This window comes from Anomaloglossus baeobatrachus, chromosome 2, assembly GCF_048569485.1.
Source record: "Anomaloglossus baeobatrachus isolate aAnoBae1 chromosome 2, aAnoBae1.hap1, whole genome shotgun sequence".
Taxonomy (NCBI): Eukaryota; Metazoa; Chordata; class Amphibia; order Anura; family Aromobatidae; genus Anomaloglossus; species Anomaloglossus baeobatrachus.
The window spans coordinates 759,178,748-759,195,016 of NC_134354.1; the positions used below are offsets into that span (position 1 = coordinate 759,178,748).

Here is a 16,269-nt window from a genome sequence, read left to right on the forward strand (position 1 = left end):
TTTTTTCACTTACGGGTTGATCATGTCAGCTGTCTCATAGACGCTGCCATGATCAAGCCTGGACTTAGTGGCGGCGATCCGCCGCCATTAACTCCTTACATTACCTTGATTGCCACCGCATCACGGCAACAAGAAGAGCTGGGGACACTCCGGGGCATAATCGCATAATGCATGTGACAGTCCCGGGGCAGCTGCGGCTGATATTCTCGGCTGCGGGACGGGGGAGTGAGGCGGGGGACATTAACCCTGCCCCTCGCCCTCCCCAGCCTGAGCATACCGGGCCGCCGCTGTGTGCTTACCTCGGCTGGAAGGTAAAAATACAGCGGAGCCCACGTGTTTTGTTTTCTATATGTCCGTTTGCTTTCTATGTGTGTTCTATGTGTCTGTGTGTGTGTTCTATGTCTGTGATGTCTGTGTGTGAGTGTGAGTGTGAGTGTGATGTGTGTGTTTACTCTCTGCTCCGCTTCCTCTTCCTGCCATAATGACATCACTTCCCTGCAAACCGCAGGCAGCGATGTACATTACCGCAGGTAAACCGCGAAATACCGGAGGGAATAACGCAGGAAAGCGCAATGAACCGCACAGAATTTGCTGCCTGCGTTATTCCCTGCGGGATTTCACAATTACATGGCAGTCAATGGAGTGAAATCCCGCAGCGACGTGCGGAAAAGAAGTGACATGCAATTGTTTTTGCTGCGGGAATCCCGCAGCAAAACATGCAGCTGTCAAATTCCGCCCAGTGCGCACAGCATTTTTTTTCCCATAGGTTTTGCTGGTGATTCACTGCAGAGATGTTATGAACATTTTCTGCAGCGAAACATGCAGCAAAACCGCGAAAAATCCGCGGCAGAAACCGGCAAGTGCGCACAGGGCCTAAAGTCGGTGATGCCAGAAACGCGTCAGTCAGTTTTTTAACCTTTTCCCATGGCTTTTTTCTGTATGTCTCTCTTTAATGGTGTCTATTAAAGACGATTACCTTGTATTTTCCTGGACGGGTGGGCTGGGTATCCCCACACCACCATTTCTTCATCCAGTGCTGCACCAGTTGGATTAGCATCCACCAGGTTTATCACATACCCATATGAGAGTTTGTTTTCTTGTTGTTGTCGTTTTGGATGACCCCATATTCTTTGCCATATAGTGTACCGGAAAACGGGGGAAAAAAAATCCAGGTGGGGCGGAGGAACACATAATTCCGTCAATATTATTTTATCTTTTATTTTTACGACATAATTTGGACATTAAAATTACAGCAATACTAAAGATTTATAGCATTTTTTTTATTTTTTTTTTATAGATTTTCTTAGTTTAAAAAATCCTGAACTTTGTAAAAAAAAAAAAAAAAAAATTAAATTTATTGCATTTTCTAAATTTATTGCATTTTCTTCCTTATTTTCCCATCAATGGAATACATTGGTGGTAAGTACTGGCTGTACAGCACAGCTGGCACCCGACATGTATGAGCCCATTCATACATATAGCCGACATCATCCATACGTGTACAGTGGCTGACAAAAAGGCATCAATTGAAGTTTTTATGATTTATTTCTTTTTTATTTTTTTTTATATAACAGTTTTGTTCTGTTAAAACTCAGTGGGTGTACTTTTTTTTTTTTATATTTTTTGCGAATCCTAATTTTCCATTTTAATTCAACTGGGGTCAATTAAATAGAATGAAAAACTACAGAAATCCGATTTTAACAGGTCCTTTTACTAAATAAGAAAAAAAAAATATGTTTCCAGCACCTTGAATATAGATGAGAAAAAAAATGGCAGCCACATGGGAGACAAACAGTTTGACTATTGTGGGCAAAGCTAAAGTCATGCATCCTGTATCCCCTGTGTACCAAAAGCGTGTTATGTAGGGAAAATGTGCAGCGGGCGAGAAAAGAAGGGATTAAAAAAAGAAATAAGGTTAAAGAAATATTCCCATTTCAGTCATTCATATCCGGATCTCTGGAACAATATGGCGGATTTAAGAAAAAGAAATAGCGGAATACTCAGAGGGGCAGTGGCAATAAAATAAAACTGGCCACTTTTACTTGGTGACTGGTCCTCTTTAAAAGAAATTTGTCAGCAGTTTTGTTACCTCATTTGAGAGCAGCATGATATAGGCAAAGAGGTCCTGAATCCAATGATGTATCACTGATTACTAGATGCAGCTGTGAAAGCAGCATGATGTGGGCAAAGAGGTCCTGAATCCTACGATGTATCACTTAATTACTGGGTGCAGCTTTGAGAGCAGCATGATGTAGGCAAAGCGGTCCTGAATCCTACGATGTATCACTTAGATTACTAGGTGCAGCTGTGAGAGCAGCATGATGTAAGCAAAGAGGTCCTGAATCAAACGATGTATCACTTAATTACTGGGTGCAGCTTTGAGAGCAGCATGATGTAGGCAAAGAGGTCCTGAATCCAACGATGTATCACTTAGATTACTAGGTGCAGCTGTGAGAGCAGCATGATGTAAGCAAAGAGGTCCTGAATCCAATGATGTATCACTTAGATTACTGGGTGCAGCTGTGAGAGCAGGATGATGTAGGCAAAGAGGTCCTGAATCCAACGATGTATCACTTAGATTACTAGGTGCAGCTGTGAGAGCAGCATGATGTAGGCAAAGAGGCCCTGAATCCAACGATGTATCACTTAGATTACTAGGTGCAGCTTTGAGAGCAGCATGATGCAGGCAAAGAGGTCCTGAATCCAATGATGAATCCATTAGTTTACTAGGTGCAGTTTTGAGAGCAGCATGATGTAGGCAAAGAGGTCCTGAATCCAACGATATATCACTTAGATTACTGGGTGCAGCTGTGAGAGCAGCATGATGTAGGCAAAGAAGTCCTGAATCCAACAATGTATCACTTAGATTACAGGGTGCAGCCGTTCTGACACAGAGTTGTTAGATTTAGCCATGCAGCAGAGCTGGGGAAACTAACTACGCCCACACCAGACTCTTTATGTGTAATGTCTATAGACAGTGAGCTGCCTATTACAGGGGGGATATTTGGTGAGACACGCAGTCTCATACCAACTAGTCATAGCAATGATAATCAACTAGTGATGAAACCTTCATTATAACAGCCCACAGTATGATAAGAGACACATCATTGAATTCTGTGTGTTAACCCCTACAGCATGCTGTCCTGAGATTACATAGCAAAAACTTGCTGACTGATTCCCTTTAACCTCTTTACATATGATATATACAGTTAGGTCCAGAAATATTTGGACAGTGACACAAGTTTTGTTATTTTAGCTGTTTACAAAAACATGTTCAGAAATACAATTATATATATAATATGGGCTGAAAGTGCACACTCCCAGCTGCAATATGAGAGTTTTCACATCCAAATCGGAGAAAGGGTTTAGGAATCATAGCTCTGTAATGCATAGCCTCCTCTTTTTAAAGGGACCAAAAGTAATTGGACAAGGGACTCTAAGGGCTGCAATTAACTCTGAAGGCGTCTCCCTCGTTAACCTGTAATCAATGAAGTAGTTAAAAGGTCTGGGGTTGATTACAGGTGTGTGGTTTTGCATTTGGAAGCTGTTGCTGTAACCCAGGGGTGGGGAACCTTTTTACTGCCGGGGGCCATTTGGAATTTCCTACTAACCTTTGGGGGCCGCACAACATTATCAACCTGAAAAATAACCCTGCCATATTTGGTCAAACGATTAATTAACTCACCCCTATTGTGGTGGCCGGAGCTGCTTCTCTTTGGTACGATTGCGATGTTCAGTGATATTGATCATCTTGTTTCTCACAGCTGCTTTTCCAGGTTTGTCTCTGTCTGGAGATGCTGGGGGCATACACATCACAGGAGGGGCCGGGGCGCATAAATTACAGGAGACACTGGGAGTACACATCACAGGAGGGGCTGGGGCATATACATCACAGGAGGTGATGGGGCATATACATCACAGGAGGGGCTGGGGCATATACATCACAGGAGGGGCTGGGGCATATACATCAGTAGGGGGCATGGACAGCCCTGGCGGTGGCACAGGCATTACTGGGGACACGCACTGCACTGGGTGGCAGCACGCACTGCACTGGGTGGCAGCACGGACTGCACTGGGTGGCAGCACGGACTGCACTGGGTGGCAGCACGGACTGCACTGGGTGGCAGCACGAGGGAGACAGACAGGTCTGGGGGAACATAGACATCAACCGGAGAGCACGGACTGGGGAGCATAGAAAGCAGTGGGAGGGTACAGACAGCAGTAGCGAGTTAAAAGCACTGAGGGGTGGCACACAGCACTGGGAAGCATGGACAGCATAAGGGGGGCACAGACAGCACTCACCGTGGCATGGACAGCACTGGTGGCAGCATGGACAGCATTAGGTGGTGCGGACAGCACTGGTGGGGGGGCATAGACATCACCCAGGGGGTACAGACAGCACTAGGGGGGGCACGGACAGCAGTGAGGGGTTACACCGCGCTGAGGGGGTACACAGCACTGTGGTGTACACAGCATTAGGGGGTACACACAGCACTAGGGGGTACACACAGCACCTGGGGGTACACACTGTACTAGGAGGTACACAGCACGAGGGGGTACACACAGCACGAGGGGGTACACACAGCACGAGGGGGTACACACAGCACGAGGGGGTACACACAGCACTAGGGGGTACACAGCACGAGGGGGTACACACAGCATTAAGGGGTACACAGCACAAGGGAGTACACAGCACAAGGGAGTACACACGGCATTAAGGGGTACACACAGCATTAGGGGGTACACACAGCATTAGGGAATACTCACTGTACTAGGGGGTACACACTGCACTAGGGGGTACACACTGCACTAGGGGGTACACACAGCATTGGGGGGTACATACAGCACGAGGGGGTACACACAGCACTAGGGGGTACATACAGCACTGGGGGATACACACTGTACTAGGAGGTACACAGCACGAGGGGGTATACACAGCACGAGGGGGTATACACAGCACGAGGGGGTACACACAGCATTAAGGGGTACACACAGCATTAAGGGGTACACACAGCATTAAGGGGTACACACAGCATTAGGGGGTACTCACTGTACTAGGGGGTACACACTGCACTAGGGGGTACACACTGCACTAGGGGGTACATACAGCATTGGGGGGTACATACAGCACGAGGGGGTACACACAGCATTGGGGGGTACACACAGCATTGGGGGGTACACACAGTACGAGTGGGTACACACCACTGAGCGGGGGGGGGGCAGCGATGGGTTGAGTACTCGCAGTGAGGGGGAGGGAGAATCACACACACACAGCACAGTTTCGGGAGGCTGGTAAACCTGCTGCAGCTCTTCTGTGTGACTTTATCGCAGCGTGCTGCTTACCCGCCCACCAGAGCACACAGGCCGGGGATAAGCCTAGAATGTATGGGCTGCAGTCAGGTCCTGGAAGTCAGGATCTGGAGAGAGCCCATACATTCTAGCATCTACCCACAGGGCATCAGGCAGTGGGATTTAAAGGGCCGGCAGCCGGGAAAAGTGCGGCTGCCACCAAAGCACAATGGTCCCCGGGAATGTGCCCGGGGGCCGCATAAAATGTCGTCACGGGCCGTATACGGCCCGCGGGCCGGAGGTTCCCCACCCCTGCTGTAACCAGACAACATGCGGTCTAAGGAACTCTCAATTGAGGTGAAGCAGAACATCCTGAGGCTGAAAAAAATAAAAAATCCATCAGAGAGATAGCAGACATGCTTGGAGTTGCAAAATCAACAGTCGGGTACATTCTGAGAAAAAAGGAATTGACTGGTGAGCTTGGGAACTCAAAAAGGCCTGGGCGTCCACGGATGACAACAGTGGTGGATGATCGCCGCATACTTTCTTTGGTGAAGAAGAACCCATTCACAACATCAACTGAAGTCCAGAACACTCTCAGTGAAGTAGGTGTATCTGTCTCTAAGTCAACAGTAAAGAGAAGACTCCATGAAAGTAAATACAAAGGGTTCACATCTAGATGCAAACCATTCATCAATTCCAAAAATAGACAGGCCAGAGTTAAATTTTCTGAAAAACACCTCATGAAGCCAGCTCAGTTCTGGAAAAGTATTCTATGGACAGATGAGACCAAGATCAACCTGTACCAGAATGATGGGAAGAAAAAAGTTTGGAGAAGAAAGGGAACGGCACATGATCCAAGGCACACCACATCCTCTGTAAAACATGGTGGAGGCAACGTGATGGCATGGGCATGCATGGCTTTCAATGGCACTGGGTCACTTGTGTTTATTGATGACATAACAGCAGACAAGAGTAGCCGGATGAATTCTGAAGTGTACCGGGATATACTTTCAGCCCAGATTCAGCCAAATGCCGCAAAGTTGATCGGACGGCGCTTCATAGTACAGATGGACAATGACCCCAAGCATACAGCCAAAGCTACCCAGGAGTTCATGAGTGCAAAAAAGTGGAACATTCTGCAATGGCCAAGTCAATCACCAGATCTTAACCCAATTGAGCATGCATTTCACTTGCTCAAATCCAGACTTAAGACGGAAAGACCCACAAATAAGCAAGACCTGAAGGCTGCGGCTGTAAAGGCCTGGCAAAGCATTAAGAAGGAGGAAACCCAGCGTTTGGTGATGTCCATGGGTTCCAGACTTAAGGCAGTGATTGCCTCCAAAGGATTCGCAACAAAATATTGAAAATAAAAATATTTTGTTTGGGTTTGGTTTATTTGTCCAATTACTTTTGACCTCCTAAAATGTGGAGTGTTTGTAAAGAAATGTGCACAATTCCTACAATTTCTATCAGATGTTTTTGTTCAAACCTTCAAATTAAACGTTACAATCTGCACTTGAATTCTGTTGTAGAGGTTTCATTTCAAATCCAATGGGGTGGCATGCAGAGCCCAACTCGCGAAATTGTGTCACTGTCCAAATATTTCTGGACCTAACTGTATTTATGTGCATGCCGAACATGCATCTTTCCCTGCATATGATGGCTGCCATCATGTGCCTCTAACAGTAGTCAGTGTTAACCTGTTAAATACCGCTTTCAACCTCTGACAGTGGGATTCAACAACCACTGCCAGGGGGCTGCACACCAATCCCTTCTCCCATCGGCACACATGTGATGTCATTGCGAGGCTTCGATGGGTTGTTATGATCGCCGATGTGCTTTGTGTCTGTCATTATGATCCTCCTGTGACCGACATTCATAGGAGATGGTGATTTCTGCTGTACAGAGCGGTGCTGGTGCCCTGCTATGTACTGCACAAGCAATCTGCCGAACATAGCTTAAACCCCCCTAAGGAGACTAGCAGTTCAAGACTGGTGAAAAAAAAGTTTAAAAAAAAAAAAAAAATTGAATATGAAAAATATATAAAAAAAAATATCACAGTTTCAAATCACACCCATTTAAATATTATAAAAACAAAATACAAATATTTGGTATCACCGTGTTCAAAAATGTCCGATGTATCAAGAAATGAATTATTCCGATCGGTAAACTGCATAACTAGAAAAAAAACAAGCACACCATAATTACGTGGGGGTTGTTTTTTTTTTGGGCCTCTGCAACATTGCAATAAAATACAATTAGAGACGATGAAAACTTTGTTTCTTCCCTAAAAATGGTATCAATAAAAATATCACCTCAGGACACAAAAAATAAGCCACCACTGAGCCCTAGACCCCAAAAAATGAAAATATTACGGTTCTCGGAAAATTGCAACAAAAGCAAAAATTTTTGGACAAATTTCAGAATTTCTTTCATTGTTAAATGAAAAAAAAAACAAACAAAACATCCATGTTTGGTATCTACGCACTCGTACTGAGCTGGGGAATCGTAACACCAGGTCAGTTGTACCATATAGTGAACACTGTAAATGGAAAAACCCAAAAAACAATTGTGGATTTGTTTGTTTTTTTTTGCAATTTCACCGCACTTGGGATTTTTTCCCGTTTTCCAGTACAATAAGGGGCAGAATGAATGGTGTCATTCAAAAATACAACCCGTTCTGCAAAAAAAAAAAAAAAACAAACAAGGCAGCCTCTGATATGGCAATATTGGCAGAAAAAAAAAGTAATAGTAATGGTCTTGGATGAAGGGGGAGGAAAAAATGAAAATGGAAAATGGCCCTGCTATACTCTGCAGTGACTGCCTGATACTTACTCTACATTTTTGTTTTTTTCCACTAGAATGTGCAGCTCTCTCTTCTCACCGAGCGAGGGATGGGGGAGGCCGTGCAAGAGTTTGTGGATAAAGAAGAAAAAGATGCCATAGAGGAACTGGTGAAGTTCCAGCTGGAGAAAACGCAACGGTTCTTAAAGGAGCGGAACATTGATGCCGAGGAGGAGAAGATTGATGAGGAGGTGAGGGGAGACATTCACTGTTAGGCCGGAGTCACACTTGCGAGTGCCTCGCATCCCATCACCTGGCATGACCTGACACTCTCCGGACAGGAGTGTCTCAGCTGCATAGACATACATGCAACCAACCTGCTCCTGTCAGGAGAGTGTGTGGCCGTGCCGGGTGATGTGATGTGAGACGCGCGCGAGTCTCGCATCCCATCACCTGGCATGGCCTGACACTCTCCGGACAGGAGTGTCTCAGCTGCATAGACATACATGCAGCCAACCTGCTCCTGTCAGGAGAGTGTGTGGCCGTGCCGGGTGATGTGATGTGAGACGCGCGCGAGTCTCGCATCCCATCACCTGGCATGGCCTGACACTCTCCGGACAGGAGTGTCTCAGCTGCATAGACATACATGCAGCCAACCTGCTCCTGTCAGGAGAGTGTGTGGCCGTGCCGGGTGATGTGATGTGAGACGCGCGCGAGTCTCGCATCCCATCACCTGGCATGGCCTGACACTCTCCGGACAGGAGTGTCTCAGCTGCATAGAGATACATGCAGCCAACCTGCTCCTGTCAGGAGAGTGTGTGGCCGTACCGGGTGATGTGATGTGAGACGCGCGCGAGTCTCGCATCCCATCACCTGGCATGGCCTGACACTCTCCGGACAGGAGTGTCTCAGCTGCATAGAGATACATGCAGCCAACCTGCTCCTGTCAGGAGAGTGTGTGGCTGTGCCGGGTGATTGTGATGTGAGACCCGCGCGAGGCAGTCGCAAGTGTGACTCTGGCCTTAGTGATGATTGCCTATTTGTACTGGTTCTCAGAGAGAACGGATTCTCCTCGCACAGAAGCAAATGTTAGAGACTGGGAAAAAATTTTCAAAATCGTTCCCTGCCATAAAAAACGAAGCTGTCTGTATTATGACCTAGCGGTGGCTTCTCTGTTTACAAAAGATTAATGACAAGATTCTTCCTTTTATCCTATTTTGTCTTGTATAACAAAACTGAGTGTCATAATCAATCCGCTATTCCACCTCATGTAGTTTGTCTTGTCTAGCTGTAAGACGACTGGCTGCACAAGGAACCTTTTCTGTCATGGGTGACTGACAGTTCTGTGGTGTCTGGCTATAGATGGTCGCAGCATTTGGCTGCGCAAACTGCTCTCTGACTTTCTATTATTCCTACTTGGTATATGGTATCTTCTATATCTGCTTTGCTTGAGGTTCATCCCTTTCCCTTTAGGACCTTGCGGAGTTCCCAACCCTTTCAACTGTTTTCATCAGCACTTTTCTTTGTGTCCTTAAATACCCTCACTTCTTTCTGGTCTGTGCTGGTGATAGCTCTAACTCCCTACAGATCCTGAGTGCAAGCAGTTGGCTTGCAATCATCTGGAGTAACTTCATTGCATGTTGCAGTCCCTCTCCCTGAATCTTCTTGGAGATAAGTTGTTTGTTATTTTCCATTGTTTGTTATCCCTGTGTGTCCTTTAGTTCCTAGTGGGGTTGACAAAGAGTTCATCCCTTCCGCTCCCTACCTAGGGCCCAGATCAGGGTCAGCCTTGGGCCAGGTATCCTGCTCGGTGCATAGTTGTGGAACCTATCTAGGGCGGTGATGGAAGCCAGGAGTCAGTGGTAGGCTTGGTCAGGGGTCACCATCTTTACGTTCCCTAGACACCAGGTCTCCCTTCCGTTTTGCCATTCGCTGGGCACTTCTCCGTACCTAGCATGACACTCCCCTCTCCTCTTCCTGCAGTAGGACACTAAATCTCCCTAAGTCGCACCCCTAATTTAGCAGCTTACAATGGACCTAGTCAGCAGTTAGTACTCCTGCCCACAGGGAGTACCACAATATGGTGCATTTATAGGACAAAAATAACTACGGTACTCTATTTCTTACAGTATCCAATGCGATTCCTCATCATGGGACATTTTGATGATGTGAAGTATTTGATACCTTTTTTTGTGGTATTTTATAACATTTGTGTTGTTTAATTCTACGTTTTTCTATTTTGGTTACAAATTTCCAAAACATTTTCTTTTTAATTTTGCGTCCCAAAAATTGTAAAAAAAAAAAAAAAAAAAAAATAAATAAAAAAATAAAATTGAACCTCATATTTGTGTTTCTTTTTTTTATTCTGCTATAAAAGGTTCGAAAATTTCGGGAGACCAGAAGAGAGAACACAAATGAGGAAGATGAAGAGGTTCGAGAGGTGAGCGCTATTCTCTTATATGGACCAAGATTGAGCAGATTATTTTTTTGTTTGTTTTTTGTGACGGCTTTTTATAGCTTAGGAAGATATTCCAACCAGAAGTGTATATTTCTTTCATTTTTTGGGATAGATGATAAATTCTCGGTCGGTCAGCGGTCCAAGCACAGCAGCATATTTACCTTAAAGGGAACTAAACATGAGGATTTTTGTATAGAAGGTGAAGCCTGTGCTATACTGGCACTATCAGGCAGATTATCTACATACCATTATTGGTCAGCTCGGATGTTTAGCCATTCAAATCCAAGAAAGTGAAGTTTAAAAATTCGGCAGCTTTTTGGCTGACCATTGCACTAAGCAGATAATATCCGGGCGGGTTATGCACATGGATTCCCGCGCCACCTGTTCCTCCCTCTCTCTCTGGCTCTATGCTAATTTTTCTTTTCAGTAACATTGCATCGGAGTTGGCGCCTGCGCATAGCACTTATCTCTGGCACCATCTTCCTGAAGCCGGCCTTACCCCCTGCTGTTCTAATCTTCCTATTGAGAGGGTGGCGCATGCTCCCTCGTATCCTTTTCTCTCTTGTGACCGTGGGAGCACTCGCGGTCACAACAGCAGAGGAGAACAGCTGATCGGAGGAAACTGTGCAGCCCCAAGACACCGTGCCAGTGCCAGGCCGGGTCAAACTTGGCCTGACATTAAGAATCTTGGGCTTTATATCAGCTGGTAAAACAAAGCTGGTATTAACTGCTTATTTACCAGCGTGCCACCCGCCAACAGGGCCGCTGGAGGAGTTGGATACAGCGCCAGAAGATGGCGCTTCTAAGAAAGCACCAATTTCTGGGACTGCTGCGGACTGCAATTCGCAGTGGGGGGGCCAGAAAGCTTGGGCCACCCTGCGCTGCAGATTCCAGTCCCCAGCTGCCTAGTTGTACCTGGCTGGATACAAAAATTGAGCGAAGCCCACTTATTTTTTTTTTTTATTTTTTTAATTATTTCAGGAAATTCATGAAATATTTAAAAAAAAGGGCTTCCCTATATTTTTGGCTCCCAGACAGATACTAATAGGCAGCTGGGGGTTGGGGGCAAGCCCGTACCTGCCTGCTGTACCTGGCTAGCATACAAAAAAATGACGAAACCCATGTCATTATTTTATTTTATTTTTTTAGTTTTTGGGCAAAAAATGTGAATTTTTTTTTTAAAAAAAAGGGCTTCCCTGCTTTTTCCATTGGCAGTGAAGGTAATACCAAGCAGTGAGGATGTGAGGGCACATGCGCCGCCCTCTCAATCGGAAGATTCGAACAGCAGGGGTGAAGGCCGGCTTCAGGAATATGGCGCTGTAGACAAGCGCTATGCGCAGGCGCCAACTCCGACGCCATATTACCAAAAATAAAAATTATTATAGTGAGAGAAGGAGGAATAGGCAGCGGGGGGGAAGAGGGGGGGATCCATGTGCATACCTCGCTCGGATATTATCTGCTTAGTGCAACTGTCAATCAAAAAGCTGCTGAATTGCTTGGCTAAACACCCGAGCTGAACACTAATGGTATGTAGATAATCTGCCTGATAGTGCCACTATAGCACTGGCTATACTTTTTATATGAAAATCCTGATGTTTGGTTCCCTTTAAGAAAAAAGTATTGAGCATGTTGGGATACGTTATGCCCAATCCATCTTTTTCACTTCACATTAGATGGTCAACGAAAATTGCATGTTGTTTTTTTTAACCTTTTGTGACACCTTTAGTTTTTCCTACTTTGGATTACTGTACAGACCTCAATATAAAGATTGCATATCTTGTTTTTTTTAATCATTAAAAGGCAATGTCAGCAGATTTTTGCTACCTCAATTGAGAGCAGCAAGTTGTAGGGGCAGACACCCTGATTCCAAGAATGTTTCACTTTCTGAGCTACTTGCTGTAGTTTTGATATAATCACTATTTTATCTGCTGCAGAAGTATCATTTCTCTGAACGCTGAGCTCTTTATAACCCCGCCCACATATCTGATTGGCAGATTTCTGTGCACACTGTGCAGAAAGCTGCCAATCATATTTGGAGGTGGGGTTATACTGAGCTTATGAATATGCTTGACTACCTGGCAGCTGATTTACTAGTCCTCTAATGATCGTCTCCTGCTGATAAATCAGTGATTATTTTTTTTTTTTAAACCACTGCAAGCAGTACAGTAAGGGGATTCAGGGTCTCTGTCTCTATATAATGCAGCTGTCAGATTAGGTGGTAAAAACTTGGTGACAGATTCCCTTTAAATCAAGCTGTGTGCTGACATTGAGCCAGCAGAGAGTGCTTGGAGATTACAGATCTGAAGAGAGCAGAATTATGAATGTAGCTCTGCAGTATTATACTGTTCTGGACCAGTACGGAATGCAGTATACCGGGTGAAGAATGTGCTGTAATGTGGCATCTTCTTTGTGTTTGCAGGCAATAAACCGGGCGAGGGCTCACAGATCTCAGGTAGAGGACATGGATATGAGCGATGATGACACGGGAAGGAGACCGGCTTTTAACGATTCAGATGAAGACAGTGTTCCAGCCCCAACTCGAGGAAGAGGCAGGGGCCGCGCCCGAAGGGGGAGAGGCCAGAGCACGACCACCAGAGGGGCTTCAAGACGAGGGAGAGGTACTGTCAGGAATCTTACACAAAGCATCTCACTGATGGGATCACAAGCACTCCGCTAGAAACTGTTGGGAGTAGGCAGTCATTTCTCTGCAGCGCCACCACAGGGAAAAATGAGGAATTACATCTGGCTCATTCACATCAGTATTAGGCACTAATAATGCACAACTAGACGACGTCACTGGTCCGGTCTGCTCTGGGTATTACCCATATAGACCATGTCACAGATCTTCAGCTTTGAGATGAATCGTTCAGCACTGTTATATGGGACATACACTATAGCAGCCAATATCTTCACATCATATCATAGAGGATTGTAGGAAGAGCGAGTGTCATATAAAACACCCTAGAGAGGAACCATATGCACAAACTAAAACGTGAACAGCGTGTCATCTGCTGTTTGTTTAACATAGTCCCTCCACAGTATGAGTCTGCAGTTGTTGTACACTCAACACCACCAGCTATGGCTTAGTCCATTACACCCAGCCTCTGGATCAGCCACAAAATGTTTTTTTTTTCAGTTTTACAAAAATATACATTCTGGCTTGTGTAAGTTCTTCAATCGGCACCTTCAGAGTAATCAATCATGTCTGTCTCCTTTTTTTTTCTTCAGAACCTTAAAGAGGTTATCCACTACTGTTAAATGGATGGATTAGGCTGCTTTCACTCATCTGGTTTTTGGCATCAGGCACGATCCAGCGAAAAAAACTGATGCGACGGATCCGGCGAAAAAACGGATCCGTTGCATCAGTTTTTTCCATCAGTTCCCTCAGTTTTTTGACGGATCCATTGTGATACTGAGCATGCTCAGTTCAAAAAATGTCGTTGGATTCCGTTATATGTGGGATGATGACGGATCCGGCGCCCATAGGGTTTCATTGAAACTCACGGCGCCATACGTTTTTTTGCCGGAGACAAAAAACACTGCAAGCAGCGTTCCATTCGGCCACCAGATCAGCTATTTTTGCCGGCAAAAGCTGGATGCAGCGCAAAGCCATGCAGCACAATCCAGCAGTAATACAAGTCTATGGGGGAAAGAACGGATCCGGCGGCAATAAACACCGGAACCGTTCTTTCCAGTTTTTACCGGATTGTGCCGCACGGCGAAAAACAGATGTGAGAAAGCAGCCTAAGGCTGCTTTCACACATCAGTTTTTTGGCATCAGGCACGATCCGGCGAAGAAACTGATGCGACGGATCCGGCGAAAAAACTGATCAGTTGCATCAGTTTTTTCTAGCAGTTCCGTCAGTTTTTTGACGGATCCGTTGTGATACTGAGCATGCTCAGTTCAAAAAACCGGATCCGGCGACCGGTTCTGTTTTTTTGCCGCATTACACCGGATCCGACGTCCATAGGCTTCAATTATAGAACGCGCCGTACGGTGCCGGATCCGGCGCGATACGGTTTTTCGCCGGAGACAAAAAACGTTCCCCTCAGTGTTCCATCCGCCCGCCGGATAAGCAAATTTTGGAAAGCCAGATGGAACGCAAGGCCATCCGGCACAATCCGGCGCTAATAGAAATCTATGGGGGAAAAAACGGATCCGGTGGCAACAGACGCCGGATCCGTTTTTTCATGTTTTTGCCGGATTCTGCCTGATGGCAAAAAACTGATGTGTGAAAGCAGCCTTATTCTTATGATATGTTATCAATGTCTGATCTGCCGGGGTGCGATACCCTACCGATCAGATGTTCTCCGTGGTGCCGCAAGCAACCTGAAGTGTTAACTTCCAAAGCTGCCTCGTCATCTGACAGCAGTCGTGGTCGGGTAATGCACATCCACCTCCCATTCAGATCAATAGGAGGCGGATGTGCAGTACCTAGCCGCAGCCGCTATCACAATGCATAACAAGGAAGCCGCGGAGACACCATCACATGTTTCTCAACACTGGCAGGTAACTAGCCAGGTCTTTCACCGGGAAGGGAACACCACAGGAAGGGCAGTCTCTAGGTCTCCAGTCAAGGAAACCGCCTATACCAAAACATGGTATCCATCCTCAGACAGCTGTTTTGGGGTATTTGCCCCTCATCAGTGTGGAGTAGGAATGTTGATCTCCCTAAGGTCAACCATCCTTAGCTATCAGAAAGCATGGCAGCTCTGGAACTGAGCATTTCTGGCTGCCTGCTGCCACCACTGGCACCAAAATCAGCTGACCGCTATGGGTGCCGTTGTCTGATCCAGGCCGATCAGACATTGATGACCTATCCTAAGGATGCGCCATCAATGTTAAGGTAGTGGACAACCTCTTTATCACTTTTTGTTTCAACAGAATTGTCTCCTCTAGATGCATCTTTCTATATATAGTAGAGGTCTCAAACACGCAGGCCGCATGTGGTTCCTGAGGATGCTTGTTGCAGCCTGTAGACCCGTGTTGATCGCGGTGCAGTGGGCCGGTGCCGGCAGGGCTTTACTACGGTTGATGCATCATACTGTGGGGAGGTTTTTCGGCAGCAAAAGACAGAGAAAAGGGTCAGAATTTAAGGAAAGGATGGATTTTGCGAAAATGTTAGAAAGTTGTATATAAGAGCCCACTGGTGGTGGCCGCAGCTTATAGGCCCCAAATCTGGTGACAGGTTCCCTTAAATGCAATTGCAAATCTGTGGTCGGAGTTGAAGATCGCTGTTCACCGGAGGAAGCCATCTAACCTGAAGGAGCCGGAGCAGTTGCTCCTTCAGGAATGGGCAAGATGTGGAAATCTTGTCTTAGGCTGCTTTCACACCTCCGGTTTTTGCTATGCGGCACAATCCGGCATTTTGCAGGAAAAACGCAACCGTTTTTTTTTTTGCTGCCGGTTGCGTTTTTCCTGCATAGACTTTAATTAGTGCCGCATGGCCTTACGTTCGGTCCGGTTTTTGCCGCATGTGGCAGATTTAGTCGATGCGGCGGCCGGATGGAACGTTGCCTGGCACGTTTTTTTGTGCGGCAAAAAAAAACCGCATCGCGCCGCATCCGGCCGATGCGGCGATTTTCTCAATGCATCCCTATGGATGCCGGATAGGGTGCAATGCGGCAAAAAACGCATCCGGCCGCCGCATGCGGTTTTTGCCACTGCGCATGCTCAGTAGCATGCCACAAGCGGCAAAAACCGGACGGGCCGCATGTAAAAAACTTATGCAAAG

General features: G+C 46.2%; 1 protein-coding gene across 1 annotated transcript in view; it reads left to right on the top strand.

Moving 5' to 3' along the window:
- Positions 1-16,269, top strand: part of MRE11 (MRE11 double strand break repair nuclease) — a 314,955-nt gene that overhangs the window by 181,561 nt on the left and 117,125 nt on the right. The window contains exons 13-15 of the mRNA XM_075337495.1: positions 8,154-8,327; positions 10,454-10,516; positions 12,954-13,152. Coding sequence (XP_075193610.1) covers positions 8,154-8,327; positions 10,454-10,516; positions 12,954-13,152 — 436 coding nt within the window. The remainder of the gene's footprint in view (positions 1-8,153; positions 8,328-10,453; positions 10,517-12,953; positions 13,153-16,269) is intronic.